Below are 25,890 nucleotides of genomic sequence, written 5' to 3' on the forward strand. Positions count from 1 at the left end.
ACCGCCCGGGTTCTGCTGCTGCCACGGGAGCGGCATAACCTTGACAGCGCAAGGTAGGTAGCCGCGCGTTCTATCGGTTCCATAGGCGAGGACCCCATAAACACTTCAACCAATGCAAGGGAGAGGTCAATACCATTAAGGGAGGTAGTACGACGCCCGGATATACATAATGAAAGGCGTCGCATTGCGCTGACACCAAGATACTCCCTCTAAAGCAATCGATGTTTGTGTATATATTTTTGGGGAAGGCCTCCGCACTATGTTCAACAGCCATGTTTTGTAGAAATCCACAGCAGGTGTCGATTTCCCCATAACGCCGGATTTCATAACCGTTTGGCTGAGGCACTGGACCACACCCGGCAACGGCAATAAACATTTTTTTTCTTTTTATAAAACTATCATGGAAACAAACAAGGCACCCAGTTCTGAACAGCACACTTCAGAGTACAGAGAAGCAGATGAATATGAAGATTGGAGGAGGAATGTTGGCTCTTTGCGTGAGGAACACACACATGGAGTTCAAAAACAAAGCGGTGTGGGTGTTTTTGTAGGATACTGATGGAAGCGCTCTCCCTCTCTGTCCCACTTCAGGCCCCCAAGGCAGATGGGAAGAGGAGGGGTCTTTTAAAGACTATTCTACTACCCCTCCCTTCTCCTCCTCTGACCCTTGAGTGGAAAAACAGCTGCGGGCGACACTCTCCATCTCACACACACACACACACACACACACACACACACACACACACACACACACACACACACACACACACACACACACACACACACACACACACACACACACACACACACACACACACACACACACACACGCGCGTTTGTGACAGAGGTGTAACAGTAGGGGGTGATCACCGGTGTATCTCATGACACAATTTATGGACCCTGGCACGTCTGGAGAGCCATAATAACCATAATCAGCGACACCTGTTTTCACCCATACCATTATAGCTCTGTGATAAAGGACCATTAGGCCAGTTTGTGGATACATCGACCCACATACTGTCAGTCACCCACAGATAGTGGAACTGGACTGAGAACTCCCAGGCTAACCGGCCCGGTCTATCAAACTGATGGCTGATGGCCGATGCATTCCTTGGGCCGCGGGCAGAGGCGTCGTGTCCCGGCTCACTGACGTGTCGCCGTCTCGGAGCCAGACAGTGGACCGAAATAGAATAAGTATTTTTTTATTTTTTTATTTTCCACTTACTCGACAACGTCGGCTTAACCAGTAGCGTTCTGAAGGAGGGAGGTCAGCGCTTTCTACAGACTGCACTCCACTCCGCCGCAGTCCTGCCGGCTCACTGTGTTCCTGGGGATTGAGTGACCGGCTAAACGGGCTCTGAACTCCCATACAACACTTGAGTAATGCGTGCCAGCCGTGCTACGTCATGGTAGACGGCTGCAAACCGTAATCCAGATGTAGCAAGAGACTAAACCGACGTGTTGCTTTCCCCTCACACCAATGTTGTGTAATCGAACAACAAAATAAATCTTTCTAACAAATCTTCTTTTTTTTTGGGATGCTCGGGCAAGAGGGACTTTGCAATGGGATCCACCACAATAAAACCACTACGTGACAACAAATACCCACAATCATGATTGTATTTGTGCAAAGGATCAAGATTGGGTGGCTTCCATAATATCTCTGTACACAAGGTTACAGACAAACAAGATAAACACAACAAGAGGCGTATTCTTTGCTCTATAATAAGCAAATAGTTTCCTCAGTCCGGAGTGAGGCTTAACAGAGGGGGGCTTCGGTGATGTGTGAAACATCCCTCCCCATGCCTGGAACTATGCATGCATGCCCAAACAGGGCACTGCAACCCCCTCTGGTGTTCACATGTGAAACTGCAGCCCATTCAAAACCATACATCCCAGTGTCAGTGCTGTTGAATGATCACGTATCGAGGGACAACAGCCTCTCCCCACCTCCTCCTCGAAGCACGGGGACAGGAAAGGTCTCTGGGAGAAGTCCTCCCACACACGCCGGCCTCTACATCTTGTTCTTCAGCGACTCCAACAGGCTCTTGATCCTCTCGCTGGCCGGCTCCCGCTTCCTCTTCTTGCGACCTTTGATCCCCGGGGTCCCGGCGGCGGGGACGAGGAGCGCCGCCAGCCCCCACGGCGAAGGGGCGTGGCCGGTGCCGCGCGTCAGCGTGGCGCTCTGCTCCAGCTGCCATGCGCCCTCCTGGCACAGCGCCACAAAGCGCTCCAGCTGGGCGGCGTTGACGTTCTTGCTGACGTTGAGCGACACCTCGAAGGGGTTCTGGATGTGCAGGGGCACCACCTCGGGTTTGGTCTGCTCCTTACCCTGGAGACAAGGAGGGTGGGGAGGGGGGTGTGGGGGGGTAACCATTAGCAACACGCACAGAGGCAAACGCGCTTGCAAGGGACGCGGCGGTGACGTCTGAACAGAAAGTACAAAGAAGAAATCAATCAGACCCTAGTTTGACCTCAACAGTATACACTCAGTACACCGTCTAGAGAAGTGGTTTGAGGCGGTAAAACATTTACATTAATTCCACATTTTTCATTTCCAAGGCATTTTAAGTATTGACATGAATTACATATTCCCCGTTCACAGACGTTTCAAACGGCCCAGATGGATTTCTTTCAAATCCGACATGCTGGACACAGCTGATGTCTGATGCAGGCATCAGATCTTGATCACAGGGAAATATTCTGCATGATCAATGTCTGCAGACCCTGCGAATGTCTCCTTCATGCATGGGCACCACGTGCTACCCCCCCGTCCATCCTTCTGATTGGTCATGCCGTCAGGACTTTTGCAGTGAGATCTGGGGCACCTATGCCAGAAAAGTACATTACACCCCAGGCTAACAGATGGGAAAGAGTTTTTGTGCACACACTCACACGCATTCATGCACAAGCGCTCCCTCACACACATGCACAGAAAACAGGCGTTCTCTCTCTCACACACACACACACACACACACACACACACACACACACACACACACACACACACACACACACACACACACACACACACACACACACACACACACACACACACACACACACACACACGCGCTCTCTCACACATGAGCACTCTCTCAAGACACATAAGCGCTCTCTAACACACACACACACACACACAAAAGCGTTGTTACACACAGGCGTGCGCACACACACACACTCACGCACGCACACGCACACACACTTTGAGGAGCAAGCCTGCAGGTCAGCACTGGCAATCCGAGGCAGTAACTCCTGTCTTATGTAACATTCCTCTCGCAAGATAAAATATAAAAACGCTTGTGTCTCAGAAAAATAATAATTCAGTAAAGGTTGACACAGGGAATACAAGAAAAAAAAATGAAATAAAAGCAGGAATACCATTTGATATTGGATTTAAACACATTTGAAGATATTAACAGCATTAATGCTACAAATCCGAATGTTGAATGAAACTCCTGGGCTCCTTGGGATGGGATACCTGTAATACCTAAAGCCTGCTTAAACCCAGGCATGAAATGAGATGGATGGATTACAAGGGGAGAGGATGTCGCTGCACCGGGTGTTATAAGACTGCATCATAAAGCCATCGCTCATAGGCAGACAGGAGAATTGTAGCACCGTTTAGCAGATTTATGGCCCTTTTCTTCACCGCTGGGAGCCTAGGGTCACGGCCAGCCAGAGTGCACCTGACCTGAGGCGTCCTCTTCAACCCTGGACTGGTTATACAGTTTCATACGCTCTCTCACTCATGCTCTCAATCACTCATGCTCCCACTCACTCATGCGCTCTCTCACTCATGCGCTCTCTCACTCATGCTCTCACTCACTCATGCTCTCACTCACTCATGCTCTCACTCACTCATGCTCCCACTCACTCATGCTCTCTCTCTCACTCACTCATGCTCTCTCTCTCACTCACTCATGCTCTCACTCATGATCTTACTCACTCATGCTCTCTCTCACTCATGCGCTCTCTCTCACTCATGCTCTCACTCATGCTCTCACTCACTCATGCTCTCTCTCACTCATGCTCTCTCTCACTCATTCGCTCTCTCTCACTCATGCTCTCACTCATGCTCTCACTCACTCATGCGCTCTCTCTCACTCATGCTCTCACTCATGCGCTCTCTCTCACTCATGCGCTCTCTCTCACTCATGCTCTCACTCACTCATGCGCTCGCTCTCTCTCACTCATGCTCTCACTCACTCATGCGCTCGCTCTCTCTCACTCATGCGCTCTCTCTCTCTCTCTCTCTCTCTCTCACTCATGCGCTCAGTCATGCGCTCTCTCTCTCTCTCACTCATGTTCTCCCTCTCTCTCTCTCTCTCTCTCTCCATCTCTCTCCATCTCTCTCTCCGTATGCAAGCGTGTGTGTCTGAAAATACAATGCAAATCCAAAACCATGGAAGGTTCTCGATCAACAAGTAGCCTCCCTTCGACTCCGTCAGTTTGTCATCGTCTTCCAAGCAAAGAGCTTCCAGGAGTGATGGTGGGACACTGGGGCGCCGGGGCCTGCCAGCATCCATCACCCGTGACAGGCCAAACGCTGTGATCCGGCTGGGTAGACGTCATTCACCACAACACTGCTGAAATCAACTGCAGATCTGCTCGGCTGGAGACCCGCCCAGTGGCGGGGGAGGGGGGGGGGGGAAGGTAGGGAAACCCAATCGACTCTCCGGATGTGAACTCTCCCACAGTTTTGGAGTGACAACTTGTGCTGTAGCCACTGTGACCTCCGTAGACACAAGGCTACCGGAGCTGATGCAGAAACGACCTCTTGCCCGTTAGCGCACCCCCCCCCCCCCCCCCCCCCCCCCCCGACTAGAAATTCCTCTGTCGGATAGGAGAGCCGGCCATGTGTATAGACACCCAAACCACATCAATAAGTCCCCTTGAATGACAATTTTCAAAAAGATCTTACCTTTCGGATATTGATGGACTTCCTGGCAAACGGAAACGTGCTGTAGAAGTGAAAGAACCCACACAAAAGTTGCTCTGAAAAAAAAAGAAAGACGAAGAAAAAAGTGTGTTAATGTGCACGACACACAAAAAGTGAACCTGTAAGTGGCAGTGAAAGCACCGCTGTGCCAACGTCGTCTCACCCAGCGTCTCTGTGTTGTCCTGGGGCTGGATCTTGCTGAGGTCGCTGACAAACGTGCAGTCGTTGCCCTCAATCACGCTCTTGTCCGCAGGGCCTTGTGGAGAACAATGAGAGCAGGAGGGGGGGGGGGGGGGGGAAGAAGGTAAATGACTGCCTGTTACGCGGCGGCTGCGTTCCCCATAAACAAGATGCAGACAGATGGTGTCAACTCAACCGTGGAGGGAACATGGGGACCGGGGAGGGAGGGAGGGAGGGAGGGAGGGAGGGAGGGAGGGAGGGAGGGAGGGAGGGAGGGAGAGTAACAAGAGATGAAGAAAAAAAGATGACTGTTTTTTGTCATTTATTGGGGGCGCCTGCTGGGGTTGTACATCAAAGCCCTGCAATGCGTCCCGTCTCTTTGCACCCCCTCCCCGACATGGTGGGTTAACACGGGATTGTTTAACAAAAAAAAAGTGCCTGGTCATGAGGTGGGCCTTTGTGCACGTGCACGTGCCTTTATGAGTGGTCCCTCTGCGCGGGGGGGCTTTTTATTGTGTCGTTAGTACCGGGTGTGCTGGGGTCTGTGCCGAGGCTGGGGAAGGGGGAGCTGGGGGGAGATGAGGAGGGACAGGAGAGGGGTGGGGGTGGGGTGCGTGTGAGTGTGTGTGGGGCTTCAGGAGATAGGATGAATTGCTTTTGGAAAGGCAATTATCAGGTGGCCAAGGTGACACAGTGGGTGAGAGTGAGAGAGAGAGCGAGCAAGAGAGAGCGTGAGAGAGGGAGAGCGAGAGAGAGCGAGCGAGAGAGAGCGAGAGAGGGAGAGCGAGAGAGAGAGAGAGCGAGAGAGAGAGAGAGGGAGAGCGAGAGAGGGAGAGCGAACGAGGGAGCTTCAGAGTGCGGGGAACCTAATAAAGGCAGTGCCGACTCAACAGAGTAGGCAGTGGTCCCAAGAAACAATTACCGCAACGCAAACCCAGTTAATTACAATGTATTTTGTCCTTTTTTCTCCTTTTATAACATTAATAGCAGGCACGGCAACGAGGGGCTTCAAGGCCCGAACTCCCTCGAGGAATTATGAATGGATCCCGCACATGACCTTGCCCATTCAACATCCCATCTCGCTGGTCATTGGCCGTTTATTGCTGTTGCAACCATTCCAATGAACAGTCACTCCAGGGCACACAGTAAATGAAGTATCCGAGTGCTGCCGTAGCCCTAACCTCAGCTAAAGATTTAAAGGCTGCCATTTGGGAGAATTATGAGTGTGTAGCCAATTTTAGACAAGAGTCATAAATATATACATAACAATGAGCAGGCATCATATATTTTGAGAGAGTTTCCCCAGTAATGAAACATCTCTTTGGGCATTAAGCCCGAATTTATTATGTGCTTGCATGTCCCAATGACACTTAAAATTGAAATTGCTTGAGGATAGGTCTGACTTTAACATACGAGTCTTATGAGTGGTGCCGGGCGATGTGACATTAAAACAGTTATTGCAGAGGTTTTTTTTCACAATCTAAATATGATTAAGACAAGATGCAAACTTAACTACTTGTTAATTGGTTGGCTTCAGTGTTCGTTCTTTTAAGATATAAAAATGGGAATGAAGACCTTTTTGGATAGATTCCCTACATTCATATAAAACCCAAATTAATTAATTAGCATTATTTCAAGAAATATATCCCATTAAGTCATTTCTTTGAAGCAAAATTTTTTGGTTCCTCCTCTTGGATGTTTTTTTTAAACCTTTTTGTTTCTAACAAAACTACTTATCTTGATTTTACTTCCTTTCCCCAAAATGCCACCGTTTTTGTTTCTCTTTGTTGTTTTTTTACCCGTAGCCCTTAGAGATCTTCGAATGAAAAGGGCACTATAAATAAAATGTATTATTACTATCAATACCAGATAAAAAACAACGACATCCAAAACTGTTCAAAGCGGCGGCGGTGGCGGCGGCTAACCTCCCTACCTGCCAGGCTGCGGAGGTGGTCCAGGGTGGGGATGAGGGGCGTGGCTCTGCGCTGCAGGTAGAACAGCACCATGACGGTGAGGGAGAAGTTGCTGATCCAGGCGCCGGGGATGCTGCTGGTGACGCTGTGCACCCGGGCCCAGCAGCGCACGGCAAACACCAGGCCCCGCACACGCCCGTCCAGGCAGCCGTACAGGTACAGCAGCTCAGAGGTCTTCATCGCCACCCTGTGGGAGCAAGAGGGATGACACCCTGGTGTTTTAGTAGGACGTCAAACAGGTTTGCCGTGCATGCTGGTGTGCTGGAGTCGGGAGCTGGATGTGATGTCTGCGTTCTGAGGGTCCGTACGCTAGGGTTTCACTGCCCTTTTTAAAGGGTCCGGTGTTTCGGGTGTTTGACCACATTTGGGCCAGAAGAGCCCTATGGGATTTGGATAAAGTGCTTGCTTCGGTACATGGAGCGGCATGCACCATGTACCGTACTAAGTACTAAGTCGGGAGAGTGAAAATGGTTTAAATGGTTTGTAAGGATGCAGCCAAGCGTCATGTGGTGAACCGTGGTAGGGAATGTCTCTCGTGGCACAGCAGGCATACGTCAGTGTTTGGCATGTTTCGCCCTGGGCCAACCGACCGGAGGCTCGGAGTGGCATCATGCTGTTCGGCCCCGTTTTCTGAATACATTTAAAAAGATGCTCAGTTTGTAAGAAAACTCCATGAATAAAAACCTTTAATCTCAGTTAAAAAATAATGTGGCCCTTGCTGAAAAGTTATTATGCTCAACGTCAGATATTATATATAACATAACTTATTGAAGAACAGCTTTTCATTAGCTTTTACCCTCCCCTTTCTCAACCACTCCTCTGCTTAACAACACGGGGAATTTACCTCTTTGTGTATTTAAACAGAAAATCGATTTCCTACTAATTATTTGTGCAGATAAAATGAAAACAAACATCCCCTGCGCCTTAAATGTCTGTTTGGCCTGATGCTGAGAGGAGGAACTAGAATATAAATGCCATGACATGGCTCAAAGGTCAGTGAAACTATGACAAACAAGATAAAGAGAGAGGGAACCCCTTTCAGCAGCAGAGCGAGGCCCTACATGGCTCTGGTGGAAACAAACAGCGGGGGACTATCAACCGTCTCTCAATCGATCTGACCTGGAGGTCAGAATAAGCCTCAATTTTCCGCTTCTGCAACTGATATGCTTCTCTTTGAGGAGAAAAGAACAACAACAGTGGGTGGCTGATCCACTTCCTCCCCGAGTCTTTTTCTAAACGTTAGCAGGTGTACGTGACTACGTACTCTTGTGTGCGTGCGCGTCCACGTGGCCGCACACGGACACGCGCGCAGGGAACACGCTTTTACCACAGGCCGGATACGGGAAGTGAAACGCAAACAACACCCGGTGTCCTGTCTCCTCCTCCCCTGCTGAGTCTCGCTGAGCAAGAGCTTGCAAAGCATTTCCTGCCCACTGCGGTTTCTGTTTCGGGGTAATTGCACCACTACTGTGGTAGCAGGTCAACACAAATCTTGCAAATTTCTGTAATCTCACACTGCTCTTTGTGAAATGACCTTGAGGTTATGCGAGGTTATGTTATAACCTTGCGTTAACCCATAAGTATTTTTATAAATGACCCTTGCAGCCAGAGATAGTTTCCTTCCATAACCTAATTAAAAGGTGTCACGTAAATTAACATTTGTATCAACACTTGTCACATCGTCTTCTTTACTGTTCAGTTTCCTGTCTTCCAGTCAGATTTAATTGCTTCAGTAATATCCGACACATTTATATAAAGCAGTTATTAGGACCTCACACACTTTCTTTTTCAGATTTGCTTCACTGACTCTCCTGTGTCTCATTAGAACCACAATGAGCCTTCTCTTCAAAACGCCTCATTATATAAACTACCCAACCTAAACGTCTGTTAGGTCAGACTTTACATTCATAGTTTATGGGTCCATGTATCAATACGTATCCAACATTATCATTTCTTAAGGGCTCATTTACAGTCGTGTATAGGCTATTTTAACCAGGGTAAGTGTAGTTCAGTAGAACACTGGTATAACAAGAATCTGGCAAGAAGGCTCCTCCAACCTTATCACCAAATGTTGTATTCAGTTCATCATTTATTTGTATGTTGGCCCAATAAAAATAGTCATCCCTAATTTCAAAGAAAGTCACTGATTAAAAAAAATACAAGTAACCTAAAATATATTGTGAAGAATGTTTTTATGGCATCTACATACACTGCCTGTTCGCTTCCCTGACATCTTCAGACTACTTTCCCCCCCTACTATATATTGTAACTTAACCCTAACCCGCCATATCAAATCCATGACTGTTTCCACAACAGTCCCTTCTCCCAATCTTTGTTTTGTCAGCACAAACTCTGATAATGCTTGGCATGTCCCAACAGGCTGAATGTTTTGTTCGTGAGAGCACGCTCGGTGCACGCGTCAATGTGTGGGTTTTAACGGCATACCTGTTGTTGGCTGTGAGGTCACACTGAAAGTTGGAGGGCTGGTGGGAAAACCGGACCAGGGGGCACCGGGCGTTCAGGATCTTCTGCACCCCCACGCAGCCGGGCCCGAAGCGGTCCACGCACTCCCCGACCACGGAGAGAATGCTCTGGGTGACGGCCCGCTCGGAGTTGGACCTCTTCATCTGGTATTCCAGCACCAGGCCTGCCTTTGGCTGAGCACAGAGAATAAGAATACATAGCTTTAGGTTCTGTTCTGGGGTGCAAGAATGGGTCTAAATAAAGGATTACAAATGCCTTTCTTCTTGCAGCATATAAATACCACCCCCCCCACCCCCCAGCCCACAGACAGTTTTATGTAATTACTTCAATGGAATTTGACGAGCATAACTAACGACTGACAAGGCTAAAATCCTAATCAACATTGCTGCTTGGTGATTCGATAACCGTCACCAAACATAAACTTCTAAGTTTAAACATGCACATGCCAGAATACACATGCAATTTGGTAGACATCAACAAATAACTCCAAATCACAGTCCTCAATAAACTATAGCTAACAACTCTTTCCCAGCAAGGCACTACTATACATGGTGTTGAGTCAACACGCGTTATTTGACCCAGAATTCAACCGGGGTTCAACCTAAGGTCCGCTGTGGCTCAGCATCACAAGTTGAAGTACGTCAATTGGGTTCAAAGAATTTCGTTGATTACGAGCAAGGGTCTACAAAAGACACCCCATGACCGTTATTCCCGTTTCCAATCCAGGTGACCAACGCCTCTTTCTTCCAATAATGTATCTTCAAAATGATGGAATACAAGTAATACAACTCCTCTACTGTCCACCATTTTGTGTACTAAAGAGGTTTAGCTAAAGTTTTTCTGCACAGTCATTATTGTCTCAAATTGGGTTAATGATGGGCAATGGAATGTCGAGGTGATCGAGTGTCTGTGGCAACAGCCTCATCAAAATGTGCTGGTACAGCAAATGAGATTGGTAAATGGACTGCATTTATAGAGCGCTTTTCTAACTAGTGGCCACTTCAAGTGCTTGCCTATCTTTCGCTCTACCTCTTGAGCCACGCATCCATCTGTTTCATTCTTTCTCACTTCCACAAAAAATATGCAGTTTCTACGGAAAAACATAATATAGTTTGAAAGGTGTGAAGACGTGAAAAATATGATGAATGCAGAAAATCTCATTGTACACATCTCCAAAATATGGGACAGTTAGCAAGCACAAGGTGAAACACAACCTCAGCTCTAGAACCATCAGTACTGCCCCACAGTACTCACATTGAAAAGCAGGGTTAGAAACAGAGTTTCTCCTCTATCCAAAGCAGCGATGCTTTACCACATAGCATTAGTTGTTCCCACTAAAGAGGCTAGCTAGTCCAGTGACAGGCCTATCAACAACGGTCGGAATAGAACAGAATGAGATTTTGGGAGTAGTACCATTGCAACGTTCCTCCCACTGATACCGTCCAGGTCCAAGAACATGTCCAGGTCACAGCCAAGCTTCCCAAAACCGTTCACAGATGAACCAAAGGGCCTGACGTTGCATTCTGGGAAATAGGCAGCAGCAATGTCCTTCAGCAGGGAGCAGACCAGGAAGCGCAGGCGTGTGTTCTCCTCCGTGACCTGGTAGGCTTTCATGAGAGACGTTACCTGGTGGTCTATCTGAGAAGGAAATATTCATGGACAACAACATTTACTTACACAAGCATTTTAAGCATAATTTTTAAGCACAAAATTGTTCAAGCACTGAAATTAGAAAACAGACATGATTAGAAAGAAACTGTTGTAGCATTAATAGCATTCACCGAAAACAATATATAAACAGTAAAGCCACTACTGACAAGTACTAGGACATATTAAAGGCAAAACTAGACAATAAGACTAGAGATCATCTACTACTGTAGCCTTGTAATACAACTATTTGCAACATGTGTAGCATTAGAAACGCATCTTTGGTAAAACTTACACTCTCTTCTTTGGACAGTTTCTGGATGAGCTCGGTGAGAGGTATGGTGGCCTGTGGTTTGCACTTTGGGCCAGTCTGACTGTTTGGCACAACTGCAGCCCCTAGGCTCCTCAGTGACAACAGTCTGGACTTGAAAGGCACCACAGATTCATTGCTGACCACAGGGAGGTTAACCGCTTCATGTAAAGAGGCGATGCTTTCCTGATTGGCAAACTCCACCACTGCATATGTGCCCTGCAGATTCAAAACAGTGTTTATAATTGATCAGTGTGTGCTTTTTAACTGGGATAATGCAGATTGCGAAGTGCAGATCCGTCATTGTAATGGAAATGTGTGTGTGATACAAGACAAAACACTGTATTGAATTTTTTTCTTTATTACTTACATAGCTTTCATAAAAGAAACTGTTCTTGATGTCCCCGTGTATTGATAAATACTTGAGAAACTTTTTCTCATTTGTCTTGGAATGACAGCTGATGAGGACAGATCTCTCAGCCTGTTCTTGTCTCTCTAGCTGAATAGCATCAAATGCCTTCCATCCTTCCTGTTCACCTGGACACAATAAAACTTCTCAGTGCTGACCGAGTTTGTGCATCGGTCAAGAAATAGTTGACCCATCTCAGCTCTTTGACTTGATATTGGGTTATAAATAATACATTTAACCTTGACAGCTGATCAAAATAAGTTAGGTTGTACACAGCTAGTCTAAGGTGACGTCATTTCAAATCAAGCAACTGAACTGATTTGTAGACGTAAGGTTATATTTAAGCAACGCCAAACTGTTGTGTTTATTTATTGTGATGGTTACATAATGTCACACAGTGGGTATTCAGCGAACATAGATCTCTGACTTTAGCCTGTCAGTGAAATGAATAGGCTTGCTAGCATGTAGCCCGGCAAGGATCTTGATGCTGACGAATATAGCTTTATCACCAACCGTTGTCTTCATTCTTCAACACATTAGACGGTTCAACCGCGTTGGTCACAAATCTTCTCTGTAGACACGTATCAATAATTTGAATACGCTTTAAAAGGCTGCCCGTTCCCCTCATATGCATTCTACACACCCTGAAGGAGGACGCCATACTTGTTTTAAACAATGAATTGCGCATGCGGGTATGAGTATTCTACGGCAAGTACGTGAGGCCAAAATAGAAAACACAAGTTATATAAATATAATGAATACATCATAAGTTGTGAGTGACACCATCAATTGTGACAACATGCTATGGTATTTAGGTCTTAATGCATTTATTGGTATTTACTAGCATCATACCCGAGCAAACGAACAGTTTAATCCAGAAAGCCAAAACTCATTTTCGATTTAAGTATGGTTTGGTTTTTTATCAGATATGAAAGCCAAGTGGAAAGTAAAAGTGAAACGTAACGTTACGTAAAGCCGTGGACGTAGGCTAGATGGCGAATGGGATATGTGGCTAGTACAAGTATACACCTACGCTTCACCTCACAGCACAAAACCTCCCCTGTTTACTTCCTCTGCGTCAGTCCTGCCTATATGTTTCCACAGACGGATCACTGTCCTACAGGGTGTAAGGGCTCAGCGCTATGACTTGTTGTAACACAGAGAGTGTCTATGCATGAAAGGAGCACAGTGACATCGACACAGGTATGACGGAATACTCATCTGAACATCTGTCCCACTATCTGTTTGTTTTTTTATCTGTCTGTCTTTCTCTCTTTCTGTTTATGTCTGGTGCCTGGATGTTGCAATATTTCTGCACAATTGGTAAAAAAAAAATTAGCATGCAGGTGGTCAAAGTCAGCATGATTTTTTGTTTTTTTGCATTTACCAATAGTCATTTGTGTAACAACTTTCCAGGGGCTTCCCGGAATACTGTTAAAACTTCCTTGTTGGAAAAAATAACCTTAGTACACTCCCACATCTCTCTCTCTCTCTCTCTCTCTCTCTCTCTCTCTCTCTCTCTCTCTCTCTCATCCTCTCTCACTCTCTCCCTCCCCCCCCCCCCCCCCCCCCCCCTGTTTTGCTCACGATGACTCTCTTCCCCTTCTGTATAATCCTCCACTGACAGGCTTTGGTGTCAGTATGCATTTCTGCCCCGCTCTAGTGATGTTGTCCCAGTCCAGAACAACAATCACACGTTAATCACATAACAAACCAACCTCCAATGTACCAACGCAGGTCAAGGAGGACAAGAAGATGGACTACAAATATGATGACGGAATAGAACTTCTACTCAATCACATGAACATTGAAGACATCATCGATGCGGTGGAGAGTCTCTATCAGATCGAGAGCAAGGTTGGAGCGGCCGAGGAGGCAAGCAAGGAAGGCTTGGGATTCGAAGAAGGAGATAACGAGGAGATGGATGACAGCGAGGAGGCAGGGGAGTCAGGGAGCGAGCCGGGGGGCCGCAGCGAGGGGGGAGTGGCGGCGGAGGAGGAGAGCGGGGAAGGTGTGGACGGAGGCGCCGGCGGAGTCAAGTACGGGAAAGCGACGGATCTGCTGGACTTCATCAACCTCGTCTCGGATATGGCCCTGGCCGAACGGCAGCACCTGCCGGAGGAGATGGGAGTCGTGCTCAACAAGGTGAGAGCCCGAATGCCATTGTTTAAACAGGTCCTAATTGTCCTTGTTGTATTGCTTGCTCCCCTCCAATTCGTCGACAGATTTTTCTTGGTAATTTGTGTTTTGCATGCAGTGTTTTTTTTAATTTTCGTTTTGTTTGCATGTTTACAGAGAGAGATGGCTGTTCAAAATGGCCGTTATCAGATCAATAGAGAGTTTGTCCTGTTTCCTTGGAAGTTGACTTATAAGAATCCACGGACTGGCCTTGTGCCCAATGGCTCCTTTGGGAAAGTCCATCTGGCACAGGACACGAAGACCCGAAAAAGAATGGCATGCAAACTGGTGAGTCCTGCCAAGCAATGATCGGAATTCAGTCAGGAAATGAGAGCAAAAGAGAATGTGAGACTCACTATAACGCAGCTTCTCTTGACGTAGCTGTCAGCCCCGAGCTCTAGGGTTCCCGGTAATAACTCATGACGAATGCACGACATATATTCTGCCAATTTAGGAGCCGTTGAAAAAAACTATTATTTCAATCCTTGTGAGTGTGCAAAAGTCTTTGAACTGATGATCCTTTTGTGTAAAAGGGACGGTTAGACCGTGATTTCCTTTCCTCATGTAGGATTATCTCACTTGTTGCATATCATATTACCAATATGCATGCATTGAAGTTGCGATTGAACTGTCCTTCCGCTTAGTTATTCAGTCTCGTCTCCAACTCTCTTCTATCTGAGAACATATAATATGTGTGTGTGGGGGAGTCAAAATGGATTCCACGTTCACACCTCACCATCGCCAACATTCCTTCCCCCCCCCTCCCCCTCCCTCCCCGGGCCATAGATTCCGATGGAGAACTTCCGAGCGGCCGACGTGGAGATCCAGGCCAAGTTCCGCCACGAGAACATAGCGGAGCTGTACGGCGCCTTGCTCTGGGACCAGAAGCTCCACCTCTTCATGGAGGCGGGCGAGGGCGGCTCGGTGCTGGAGAAGGTGGACAGCTGCGGGCCCATGAGGGAGTTTGAGGTCATCTGGGTGACCAGGCAGGTCCTCCGGGGGCTGGAGTACCTCCACGCCAACAAAGTCATCCACCACGACATCAAACGTAAGCTGCCGCTGCTCCCGAAAATAATGAGCAATAACACACGATAGGTGGTTTCCCTTGCATGCCCTTATATAGTGATTCCTGTTCCGGGATGTCCGTTTGCTGACACATTTCAAGAAATTGGCTGCCGCAATGTTTTGAAGTTTGAAGCTTCTTGGGCTAGGGTAGCAGATGAATCAGTCAACAACCCAACCACAGACAAACTGACAAAAAAAGGCAGCGAAGAACAAAAAGATTAATAACTGTGAGGCGTGACACTATTCCTGGTGTAAGTATGGGCAGTAGACCGTTGAGGGGGAGGAACCTGAGGGTTCACAAGTATCTAGGTCACAACTAGTGGCTGCCGCACAGATTCTTGGCACACAGGATGATAATTATGTGATGAGATATTGTGGCAGAATTAACTCAGCTAGTCCGTGTAAAGATCCCCATCATGGGATCAAAGCATTCCTTTCAAGGCTTCACTAAGCTATCCATGACCTTAAACCCGGGTTGGATGTCTGGAAATTCCAGCTTTGTGCTCGGTCGGTTCCCCCAAGAGGAAGGGTTAAATGCATGGTACTAAGAGTCAAGTGCACTGTTGTGCGAGGGCGACCATTTTGTATCTGCTCAGTGGTGTGGTGTGTCTGTGGGCGCCCGGCCCTTCCTGTCTGAAAAGTCAAGAGATGCAATTATTTTGGCATCCGCGGTGAAGTAATGAAGCAAACACTGCTGCCAGGAATCCTGACTTCATATTTTCTTCCAAATCGTACTTGAATGTCACAAGCTCGTTGTATTGAATCCAAAGGCATTTTGGGGTTTCACTGGAGAGTTGGCTGAATCGTTGGTATATTGCAGAACTTGGTTTCTAGTTTTAAAGAAGTCGCTTAGAAAATGCAAGTTCCAAGTACTCTGACTTTGTTGCATTCTCTGAACTGAAACCTATAACAGACATTTGTTTTATACTGTTTGTTGTTCTATAATGTGTTCATTCCTTTCTGATTAAAGCGAGCAACATAGTTCTGATGTCGGACAAGGCGGTACTGGTGGACTTTGGCCTGACGGTGCAGATGACTGAGGAGATGTACACTCCCAGAGACCTGAGAGGAACCGAGGTGAGAAACACACCTACACGCACACTAAACAAACAGACACACACATACAGACACACCCAAAGACACACACACATATGCACACACACATACTTTCAAACGTTTACATCTTTTGATTGGCAACATCGTCAGCACATTTTGATTTATATCACTGGGAAACGGAATGACTTACGCAAGACTCAAGATTTACGAGAATACATTTGAGATTTTGTATTTCATTTCTGCTTCGAATTTCCAACGTGCTTTTTCATGTCTCCCAGTGTACCTCCTGAAAATGTACCAAAATTACAAGGACTTCAAAATGGGCCTTTCTTACTAACTAGCCTAACTCTTTGCACACACACACACACACACACACACACACACACACACACACACACACACACACACACACACACACACACACACACACACACACACACACACACACACACACACACACACACGCCTTGGCTGGTGGAAACCCCCAGGGTAAACGGGAAAGAGAGAGATAGAATGAGAGAGAGACTGCACGTCCAATATTGACAGAAGAGGCTGGAGTTTCCAGTGTTGGAACAATACTGCTCTTTTGCACTTAAAAGAATAAATAAATCTTCAGGCCCTCTTTTTCTCACGAACAATTTGATGAATCATCTATCTAATCTAGTCTACCTAATAAAACACATCAATCTGAGTATCTTTCTTTTCTTTGATCATTATCTTTTCACTTCTTTCAAGTACTTCAATAACACACTCCACCCCACCCCTCCTCCACCTCTTCCAGATGTACATGAGCCCAGAGGTGGTGCTGTGTCGCGGTCACGACACCAAGATCGACATCTACAGCCTGGGCACCACCATCATACACATGCAGACGGGCAGCCCGCCCTGGGCCACCAGGTTCCCCCGCACGGCCTACCCCTCCTACCTTTACATTGTGAGTACACACGCCGGGCTGCTGCCTGCACACAACGCCTCCTAAGACCTGTGGCAGCTGATTCGTTAATTTACAGTTTTGTCAACTAAGGATTAGAGTCCTAATTGGTTAGTTTTTACAGGGCAAGCATACACTTAATATTTCAACAACCAAAAATACTTGTTTGTGAGCTGGAAGTGTGGCAGGTTATTTTGCCGTCTTTATTATTCGTTTTTCTGTGATTTGCATTAAACAGTATTGACCTTTTGGTCACTCTAACTTGTACCCTTTACCATGCATCTTCATTCAGCTTTTTACAGTAATATTATTTTAGGATTTCCCCTTTTCTTTTTTTGCTATGCTCATCATGGATTTTCTGTATTTTTTTCCTTTTTCATTCATCAATCTAACAATAACAGCCAGGTACATTTTCCATGAGCGCATTTTTCCCCTTCCAGCCGAGATTAGCAGGATAGAGTGTGAGCTTGCAGCACACGGTGCCACTGCTTGTCACACAGCCTCACAACTTCCCGTTCTGCTTTGTGATTTCCATGACACGGGTCATTAATGTTAAGACACTCTATGTTTCTGCTTTATCGCTCTTATCTGAATTGCGATTGAAAGAGCAGCTCACTTCCACATGAAACCAATGTGTCTGTTTCCCCTCAAGCTGGTTCCTTTTAATTTTAAAAACGGTAAACCGCGACACAGTACGCACATACCATGTGCAGACGTGAACGAGCATGGTTCCATAATGTCCTTTTGAGATTAAATAATATAATCAAATAAAATAGGATGATAAGCAATGCATTCTGGGAAATCTTATTTTCTTTGCTTGGAGGTTTTTTCAGTCCTGCTTGCTGTAGCTTCTTCAACTCGCTCTTAACCACTGCCCTCCCCTCTCCAGTCCTGAGTCGAGACCCTCCCTATAACACAACAAACCCCTCCTCACACCCCCCAGATCCACAAGCTGGCTCCGCCCATGGAGGACGTGGCGGAGGACTGCAGCCCGGCCATGCGCTCCTTCCTGGGCCGTGCGATGGAGAGGAACCCCACCCTGCGCGCCTCGGCCCCGGAGCTGCTGACCCACGAGGCGCTGCACCCCCCCAGGGAGGACCAGCCCCGCTGCTGGAGCCTGGACTCGGCCATGGAGGAGGCCCACCAGCTCATGCACCGGCAGCACAGCCAGCACAGCGACACCCTCCTGGGTGAGGGGACAACAGACGTGTAGATGAATGAATTGCAGAACAGAGGGATGGATGAATGGATAGGCTGCTCCGTGTATATTTTTATGTATGTTATTTTAAAGGCCCCCTCTATGGACGGACATTGGAAATTAGCCATCTGCTATGAGGCTTTCTGCTGGTTTGTGCACAATCCACATGAGTTGTATCTGTCCCTGTGATATAAACCCTAACTAACTAACTAACTAACCAGGGGAAGTGGGGGGTGGCGGTGAGGTTGGTGGTGGTGGTGGTGGTGTGGGTGGAGGTGGGGGTCAGTTGTGTGTGTTGAGTGTGGTGGGCGGATGGTTGATTCAAAGCGTTTGATGCCTCTGTGTCTCCTGGCTGGAAGCGTAACGACATTTTAACCTTAAAAGCTCCCCGCTTTTGGTCAAATGCGTCCTCCCATCGTGTGTATAATGATCAGCTTTATTTATTTATGGCGCCGCCTCTCTCCTTGTTTGTTTACTTCAACGTGTCTCCTCCCCGTCTCACAGGGTCATCTCTGTGCTCTGAAGACTCCGGCCACATGAGGAGGAACTCCCTCTACGGAGACCTGGGGGCCATGGCTGAGTACTACAAGATCGTCAAGGGGCCCCCTGCCGCAGATTATTAGCTTAGCCCCGGAGGATCAATGCTAAGTCAATACAACGGCTATCCGCTAATCACCATTAGCGCAAGCTAACCTGACTTCCCTGTTTCACACCTCGGAGGGCGTCTACCAACGACTATGGTGAATTATGAGGAAGGCTGTCAAAGACAAGGCATGGAATTGGACTATTGCAATGACATTGAATTGTTCGACGTTAACTTTTAAGTCGAAGTACAACGGCAAAACAGTTGTTGATAATATATGGTAGTTTTAAAGTTTCCCTGTAGTATCTTAATGATATGGCTGTATATTTTATAACAGTTCTCTCAGCTTAAGTAGCTTTTATTATTCAACCCTGTCATATTATGTTCTATGGCCTATCATGTTCATTCCTATGGAATGGTTTGAAGCTAAGATAGTATTTGCTATGCAAATTGGGATGCATTGGAATGTTGCAATTTTTGTACATCTTTTTAGATGAATTAGTACTTACTTGTTTTGTTTTGTTTTACATAGAAAGCACAGAGAATGTTTAATGTTGGATTCTCCAAATATTCCCATTCAATAAATGAGCCATAAAAGATTGTGTTTGTGTCCAATGAAATTCATAGATCAATGCCATTTTCATGAAAATGTAACAAAAGCTTTTTAACCGAAATCAGTTGTTTGATCACTATGAATTCTTCCTTGGAGACAGAACTGAGCTCTGATGATTATTTCCACTGTGGCTTATGGTGGAAACGTTTTTATTACCAGCATTTCACAAACTTCTCTATTTTGGGGGCTTTTTAGGGTAAAACAAACGTGTTTTTCCATAGCATGTTTTTCCATAGGAAAACAAAACAGACAATAATAATATGCAGGCTGACTATTTAATTGACCAATAATGATGTCCTGATACGAATATTTATATTTATACATTATACACATTTAAATAAGTACTGTCATAGACCTATTCCTAATCCTCTTGCATTTATTGCATTGCGCATTTTCAAAGAATGTACAATTGTATTCAATATAATAAATGAAAATATCCACAGCTGTGAGGAACGCCTAGACCTGTAACTTTCGTCTCCGTCGAAAATTAAGTATGTCAAAGGCCATCGAGACAATCATTAGATCAATATAGAAGGCCAGAGGGGAAACCTGACATTTATTTGGGGAACTCCATGGCTTAAACAAACAACGTACTGTGATACGTAGGGAAATGGAAAATCGGTAGACCTTCCACTAGAAATTACTAATAATAACATCTGGTATTTGGGACGTTGTTGCCCTCTAAAGGTTAAGAGCAGCCGTTACAACATTTTGAGCGACCCTAAATATTAGAAAAAAATTAAGACAAATCTTAGTTTCAGGCTGATAAGATAAAAAGTCTCGTTTACCGCCACAACCAAAGTCATTAATGCATTGACTTTGGCATTGTTTAATTGTATAGACATGTTGAAACGGTTGTAATAAAATCATAAGCATTGTAATAAACGATGTTAAATATGCCTACATTAAGACAACATTTGAAAAAAGAGGTCCACCTAGTGGCAAAGGTTTGGTGTGGCACGTGTGCTGGTGGACCATTAACTGTCATGTTGTCCAAAGTTTGCTAAATGTTGTTATTTTAATCTTTCCCTTATATTGGGTTATAGTAAGTATTGAATATCATGTATTTATCGCTTACAGTTAATTGAATTATCAAATAAATAAATAAAACATTATTTTCAATTTCTCCTCCAGGTGGCAGTATGAATCAAATCTATCCAAGATGATAGTTTTCGAAATAGTCTATAGTCCTAAACATTTTTTTTTTCCTCCTAAATAAAAGGCCTTTCACTTTCGCAGTCTACACCAGAAATACCAGAATATGGTATATTTAGGCAACTATTCATGAGGAAATACTGGGGTCTGAATCCAACATGCCCGTGCTATAGTGTGTGGTACCATGTTTGCAGGTATCCTATAGGGGAGAGTGTCCTCACAAATGGGACAAGATTAGCAAGGTCTTGTTGGAGTGGGCTATGTGAGCTGCCCTATAGTCGCTGGTGTGTGTGAGTGTATCTGTGTGTGTTTGCGAGTGCATGTGTACATTTAGGTTTAAAATGTGATGTGGGATGCTACATGTGTTCATGTGTGTCGGAAGGGGTGTCTTGGTGCTCTTGGCCAAATTTGTGAAGTGTGTGGTGTGTGGTGTGTGTGTGTGTGTTTGTGTTTGCGTACATGAGTATTTGTGTGTGTATGTGTGTATGTGTGTATGTACGTGTGTGCGTTTGTGCGAGTGTGTCTTTGTGAATGTGTATTTACGTGTGTGCTCTACGTGTGTGGCCAAATACATTAAGTGTGTGGTGTGTGTGTGTGTGTGTGTGTGTGTGTGTGTGTGTGTGTGTGTGTGTGTGTGTGTGTGTGGGGGTATGTGTATATGTGTGCGTGTGCGTGTGTGTGTGTGTGTGTGTGTGTGTGTGTGTGTGTGTGTGTGTGTGCTAGAGAGTCTATAGCCAGGGAGCTCTATAAGCTTTCACTGGACTGGAATTCAGTCAGACTCAATGAAGCCTTTGTCTTGATTCACAGAGTGCAGCAGGTGAATATTACTACCAGTATCTGAGAGAGAGCGCATTTGAACTGTATTTATATCTCGATTTGGGTGTGTGGGTGTATGTGTGTGTGCGTGTGTGTTTGTGTGCTTAAACTCAACCCTAGAGGGCGTTATTAGTCCTTCTCAACATATCACATGTCAACTTGTAGCTGATCACACATGCTGCATCCTTTTTTTGTTTACTTTTTTTGTGCAGCTAGTGTGTGTTTGGGCACTTCTGAGAAAACACAAGCTTTGTCAAGCAATCTGTTTGAATATATATCTCTGTTATAAACGCACAGCACTACGGGGGTTTAGTTACAGAAGGCCCATCGTGAGTTGAATGGAGAGCATCTGGCGACAGCCTCCATTCAGTCATACAAGGCAGTGTAGCTCCGTCATCACATACAAATATAGATGGGACCACTCTGCCAGGACCACAGCCACTGTGTTTGTACCTCAAACCTGGCCGTCCGTCCATACACACACATGCTCGCTCGCAGACACACAAACACACACACACATGCACGTGCATGGAAACACAAGCTATGGCACACACAATCACACACACATAGTAGGGATGCACACACACACGCACGCACGCACGCACGCACGCACGCACGCACGCTCGCACGCACGCACGCACGCACGCACGCACGCACGCACGCACGCACGCACGCACGCACGCACGCACGCACGCACGCACGCACGCACGCACGCACGCACGCACACACGCACACACACACGCGCGCGCTGGTTCATCTATTTGACCTGGCCGATGACGTTGATTTCCTTTCCACTCCTGTATTTACCCTAATTATAGTGTTACATGTCTGCCAAGGTTATTTCCAAGAATGTTTATGTGTGTGTGTGTGTGTGTGTGTGTGTGTGTGTGTGTGTGTGTGTGTGTGTGTGTGTGTGTGTGTGTGTGTGTGTGTGCGTGCAATTTATTTTTGCACGTGTGTGAGTCAATGAACTTTTCTGGCAACTTGCATCATACACACAGTGTTAATTAAATGCGAGGCTGTTTCCAGCTTCTTTGATTAACCTTCACCCAAACTTGTTTGGCCACTTGGCTGGGACTCAGAAAATGTTGTATGTGTTTATGTGGATTAGTGGTGTGTGAGTTGTCATTAAGACAGCAATTATCTGTGCATGTGAGTATACATGGTAAAGCGTATGTGTGTGTGTGTGTGTGTGTGTGTGTGTGTGTGTGTGTGTGTGTGTGTGTGTGTGTGTGTGTGTGTGTGTGTGTGTGTGTGTGTGTGTGTGTGTTAGTGTGTTTGTATGTGTATTCAGTCCCAGCAAGCATGTACATATGTCCCCTTTAGTTTAAGTTGGCTGTGGAAGCCTCCTGCTGTGTGTGTGTGTGTGTGTGTGTGTGTGTGTGTGTGTGTGTGTGTGTGTGTGTGTGTGTGTGTGTGTGTGTGTGTGTGTGTGTGTGTGTGTGTGTGTGTGTGTGTGTGTGCGTGTGTGTGTTTGTGTGTGTGTGTGTGTGTGTCTGTGTGTGTGTATGTGTGTCTGTGTATGTGTGTGTCTGTGTGTTTCTGAGAGAGCGTGCAATCAGGCATGTGTGCGTGTGACGTGCGTGCAGCGTGTGTGTGTGTGTGTGGGTGTCTGTGTGTTTTCATTGCCCTCCGCCAAGTGGGGACAGGTAGGCTAATGCGGCGTAGGGCAGACTGCGGGGAGATGGAGCAGGGGGGAGGCAACACACACCCTCTGGGTGAGTTTCCTACACATGTCCTGGCAGGAACCCTATCACTTGTGGGGACTGACATATGGGACCGACGTATGGGGCCGACGTATGGGGCCGACGTATGGGGCCGACGTATGGGGCCGACGTATGAGGCCGACGTATGGGACCGACGTATGCATTGTGGAGGACAGGGCGAAAGTGTGCGAGTGTGTGTGTTAGAGGCACATTGAGCATCTTACCCCACACCCAGATTCTCTTTGGGTCGTGTGTCTTGCGCTTGACCAATTCTAACAATAATAATTACAATAATTATAAAAAAATTATAAAAAGAAAGATCCTGAGGGACCTACGCAAAATGAATAAATAAAACATAATGTGAAAAAGTAGGTTGGTGCAATAAGCGAGTGCTTCAACCTACTCCTTTTTGATCAGTACTAAGAAATGTTAATGTATAAATTAAGATGATGACTTTGTTGTTGTTTTTTTTAACTTATGAAATGTGGTGAATCTATGTGATCTAAATAAACGAAACTAATCTAAACGTAGCCAAGAATGGTGAGGTAAATCCTGCATGTATACCATAGAGCGGGCGTGGTGAAACACTCCCCTGGGGAAGAAAAGCATAAGCAAGACGGAAAAACTACCAGGATTCCATGATTTGACCGCAGACATCCTGTTTGTTTCCTACAGTTAAGCAACTCTGCTCTTCTGCTGCTGCTGGCCTAGAGTGCCCTCTGTGTTTACGCCATGACATCACAGCCACAGAAAATGGCAGGGCTGTCAAAACAAAGTGCAAACACACAATTTAAACCCGTGAGGCCCAGCATAAACACTGCACAAATGAAATGCAATGAAGAAGAACACACAAATTGGGTTGAATTTGGTCAAATCCAACGATAGCACCGAAAAACCAAACACTGACGCGAGACTGTTGAATGGATTTCGCGAGTGCCACGTTTTCCTTTGTCTGATTTCCACTCTGGAACGGGATGGTTTAGGCCGGGATCGACTGTTTGTTTTTCCCTGGCATCGTTTTGATTCAGATGCAGCACTCGCTGCTACTCTCTGCCAATCAGCGTCTGAAAAAGGAATCTTTTGTGGGCTGCTGTTTCCCAAACAGTAGTTACCCAGATTACATGCAATTTCCCTGAGAATACTTCAGACCAATCATGGGTGGTCTTTGATGCTGAGCCCCCTTGACTCGTTTTTCCATTTTCTTCTCCTTCACTCGTATTTATATAACGCACGCCCGCACTGCGGCATCCCGTAGTGCCAGATTTAATCACGTTTGACACGTTATCAGCATTAGCTCCGTTATTTCAACAACCCGTTGTTAGGTACCGTTCATCTTTTGCTAGATTCCCACAGCGATGTCGGGCTGTTCTGCCACCAGCACACAGCCCTCAGACGGGAGGGAATCTCAACAGAGAATCAGGGCATGTTGACCTAGCTCCGACCGGCTACCAGAACGGTATTAGTTCTTGAGATCCCCGGGATCTCTCCCTCGGACACCGACGCACAGACCCGAGTTTGGATCAGATTTCCTAATCCCAGCGCCTCTAGGTTATCTGTTTGTGTCTGTGTTACGTACGCTTCGGCGCAGACACCCGTAATCTTGGCTGGGATTGAAGGTAAACCTGTGAACCCCAGCTCCGTGGTTGGACCCATAGGGAGCCTACGCAGTGATGGATATCTTGCGAACACAAACGTTAGCACAACACTTGGAACCTTATCGCTCCAGCCTGCTTCAATAGAATCCGATCCCGAGGTGAAAATGACAACCGGCAGCGGATTAGAGATTTTATAAACAATGTGAAAAGAAATATATAATAAATGGGCTACCTGGGACAGAATGTCTTAATTGTAACAGTAAGCATTGACTCGCCTCATGAAACGGCTAGCTAGCCGACGAATGCGCAATCTGAATGATCCAGAAACGTATGTAATATATTCATCGTTGGCTTTGAAAGGGTATTGAACTGACATTAAGAAGCTATTTTCAAACATGTAATATACATTTTGCTGTTGGTGGAAGAGTATCGTGTTCAAACGGCGGGCCAAAGCAGTGTCAGCGGCGCAGAGCGCTGCCTGCGCCTGTGTATTTTGTGAGCGCTGCACGGTACGACTCCGTTACCTTTGACTTGAACTTCCCCGCGCTCGGCCAAAATTGTTGGTTTAGCTTTAATCATACACCGTCTCACATTAAAGATAGCTAGCTTTACGACTTCCTCTGCGTCGCTCGCTGAAATCCAAAACTCTGCACCGCGGCCCCCAACACCACCACCACCACCACCGTCACCGCAGCGATGAAAATCTACACAGAGAGCGGCGGCGGCAGGCCCCATTCGTCATGTCTCCTGCAGCACACACAAGCCAGTGGCACTGTGGTCCCCATGTAAATACAGATGAAACAGGAGAGTGCACGGACACATGCATGCACGTGTGTGCATTCGTGCATGCATGTGTGTGCGTGTGTGCGGCAATGACTGTGTGTGTTTGTGTGTGTGCGTCTATGTGTCTGTGCTTGTGTGTGCTTTTATGTATGTGTTCTTGTGTGTGTGTGTGTGTGTGTGTGTGTGTGTGTGTGTGTGTGTGTGTGTGTGTGTGTGTGTGTGTGTGTGTGTGTGTGCGTGTGTACGGCATTGACTGCGTGTGTGTG

The 25,890-nt window shown here is 46.4% G+C and overlaps 2 protein-coding genes across 4 annotated transcripts; one reads left to right on the top strand and one right to left on the bottom strand.

Moving 5' to 3' along the window:
• Nucleotides 1-895: 895 nt before the first annotated feature.
• On the bottom strand, nt 896-13,324 carry mtpap (mitochondrial poly(A) polymerase). Its single transcript, XM_056584305.1, has 9 exons — nt 12,459-13,324; nt 11,907-12,073; nt 11,522-11,755; nt 10,993-11,217; nt 9,541-9,752; nt 7,056-7,282; nt 5,106-5,198; nt 4,925-4,998; nt 896-2,332 (listed from the first exon to the last, which is right to left on the bottom strand). Exons 1-9 carry the CDS (start codon nt 12,631-12,633, stop codon nt 2,015-2,017), a joined length of 1,725 nt encoding a protein of 574 aa, XP_056440280.1. The 5' UTR covers nt 12,634-13,324; the 3' UTR covers nt 896-2,014.
• Nucleotides 12,673-20,010, top strand: map3k8 (mitogen-activated protein kinase kinase kinase 8). Of its 3 annotated transcripts, none has more exons than XM_056584308.1 (9): nt 12,673-12,717; nt 13,050-13,148; nt 13,683-14,090; nt 14,241-14,411; nt 14,910-15,171; nt 16,159-16,265; nt 17,026-17,178; nt 18,119-18,365; nt 18,878-20,010. In XM_056584308.1, the coding sequence occupies exons 2-9, from the start codon at nt 13,116-13,118 to the stop codon at nt 18,994-18,996; spliced, it is 1,500 nt and encodes a 499-aa protein (XP_056440283.1). In that variant the 5' UTR covers nt 12,673-12,717; nt 13,050-13,115; the 3' UTR covers nt 18,997-20,010. The 3 variants fall into 3 exon arrangements, with proteins under 3 accessions (XP_056440283.1, XP_056440281.1, XP_056440282.1); XM_056584306.1 differs by having other exon boundaries at nt 12,701-12,752; XM_056584307.1 differs by lacking the exon at nt 12,673-12,717 and adding an exon at nt 12,765-12,966.
• Nucleotides 20,011-25,890: the final 5,880 nt, after the last annotated feature.

This window comes from Gadus chalcogrammus, chromosome 23, assembly GCF_026213295.1.
Source record: "Gadus chalcogrammus isolate NIFS_2021 chromosome 23, NIFS_Gcha_1.0, whole genome shotgun sequence".
Taxonomy (NCBI): domain Eukaryota; kingdom Metazoa; phylum Chordata; class Actinopteri; order Gadiformes; family Gadidae; genus Gadus; species Gadus chalcogrammus.

Excerpts from the sequence above, each read along its gene's own strand:
- mtpap (XM_056584305.1), bottom strand. The coding sequence starts at position 12,633 with ATGCGCAATTCATTGTTTAAAACAAGTATGGCGTCCTCCTTCAGGGTG. Across the intron at positions 7,283-9,540 it reads GACCTCACAGCCAACAACAG|GGTGGCGATGAAGACCTCTG; the intron begins GTATGCCGTTAA and ends TTGCTCCCACAG. Across the intron at positions 4,999-5,105 it reads GGACAACACAGAGACGCTGG|AGCAACTTTTGTGTGGGTTC; the intron begins GTGAGACGACGT and ends TTTTTTTTTCAG.
- map3k8 (XM_056584308.1), top strand. The coding sequence starts at position 13,116 with ATGCATGAAAGGAGCACAGTGACATCGACACAG. Across the intron at positions 15,172-16,158 it reads CATCCACCACGACATCAAAC|CGAGCAACATAGTTCTGATG; the intron begins GTAAGCTGCCGC and ends TTCTGATTAAAG. Across the intron at positions 17,179-18,118 it reads ACCCCTCCTACCTTTACATT|ATCCACAAGCTGGCTCCGCC; the intron begins GTGAGTACACAC and ends CACACCCCCCAG.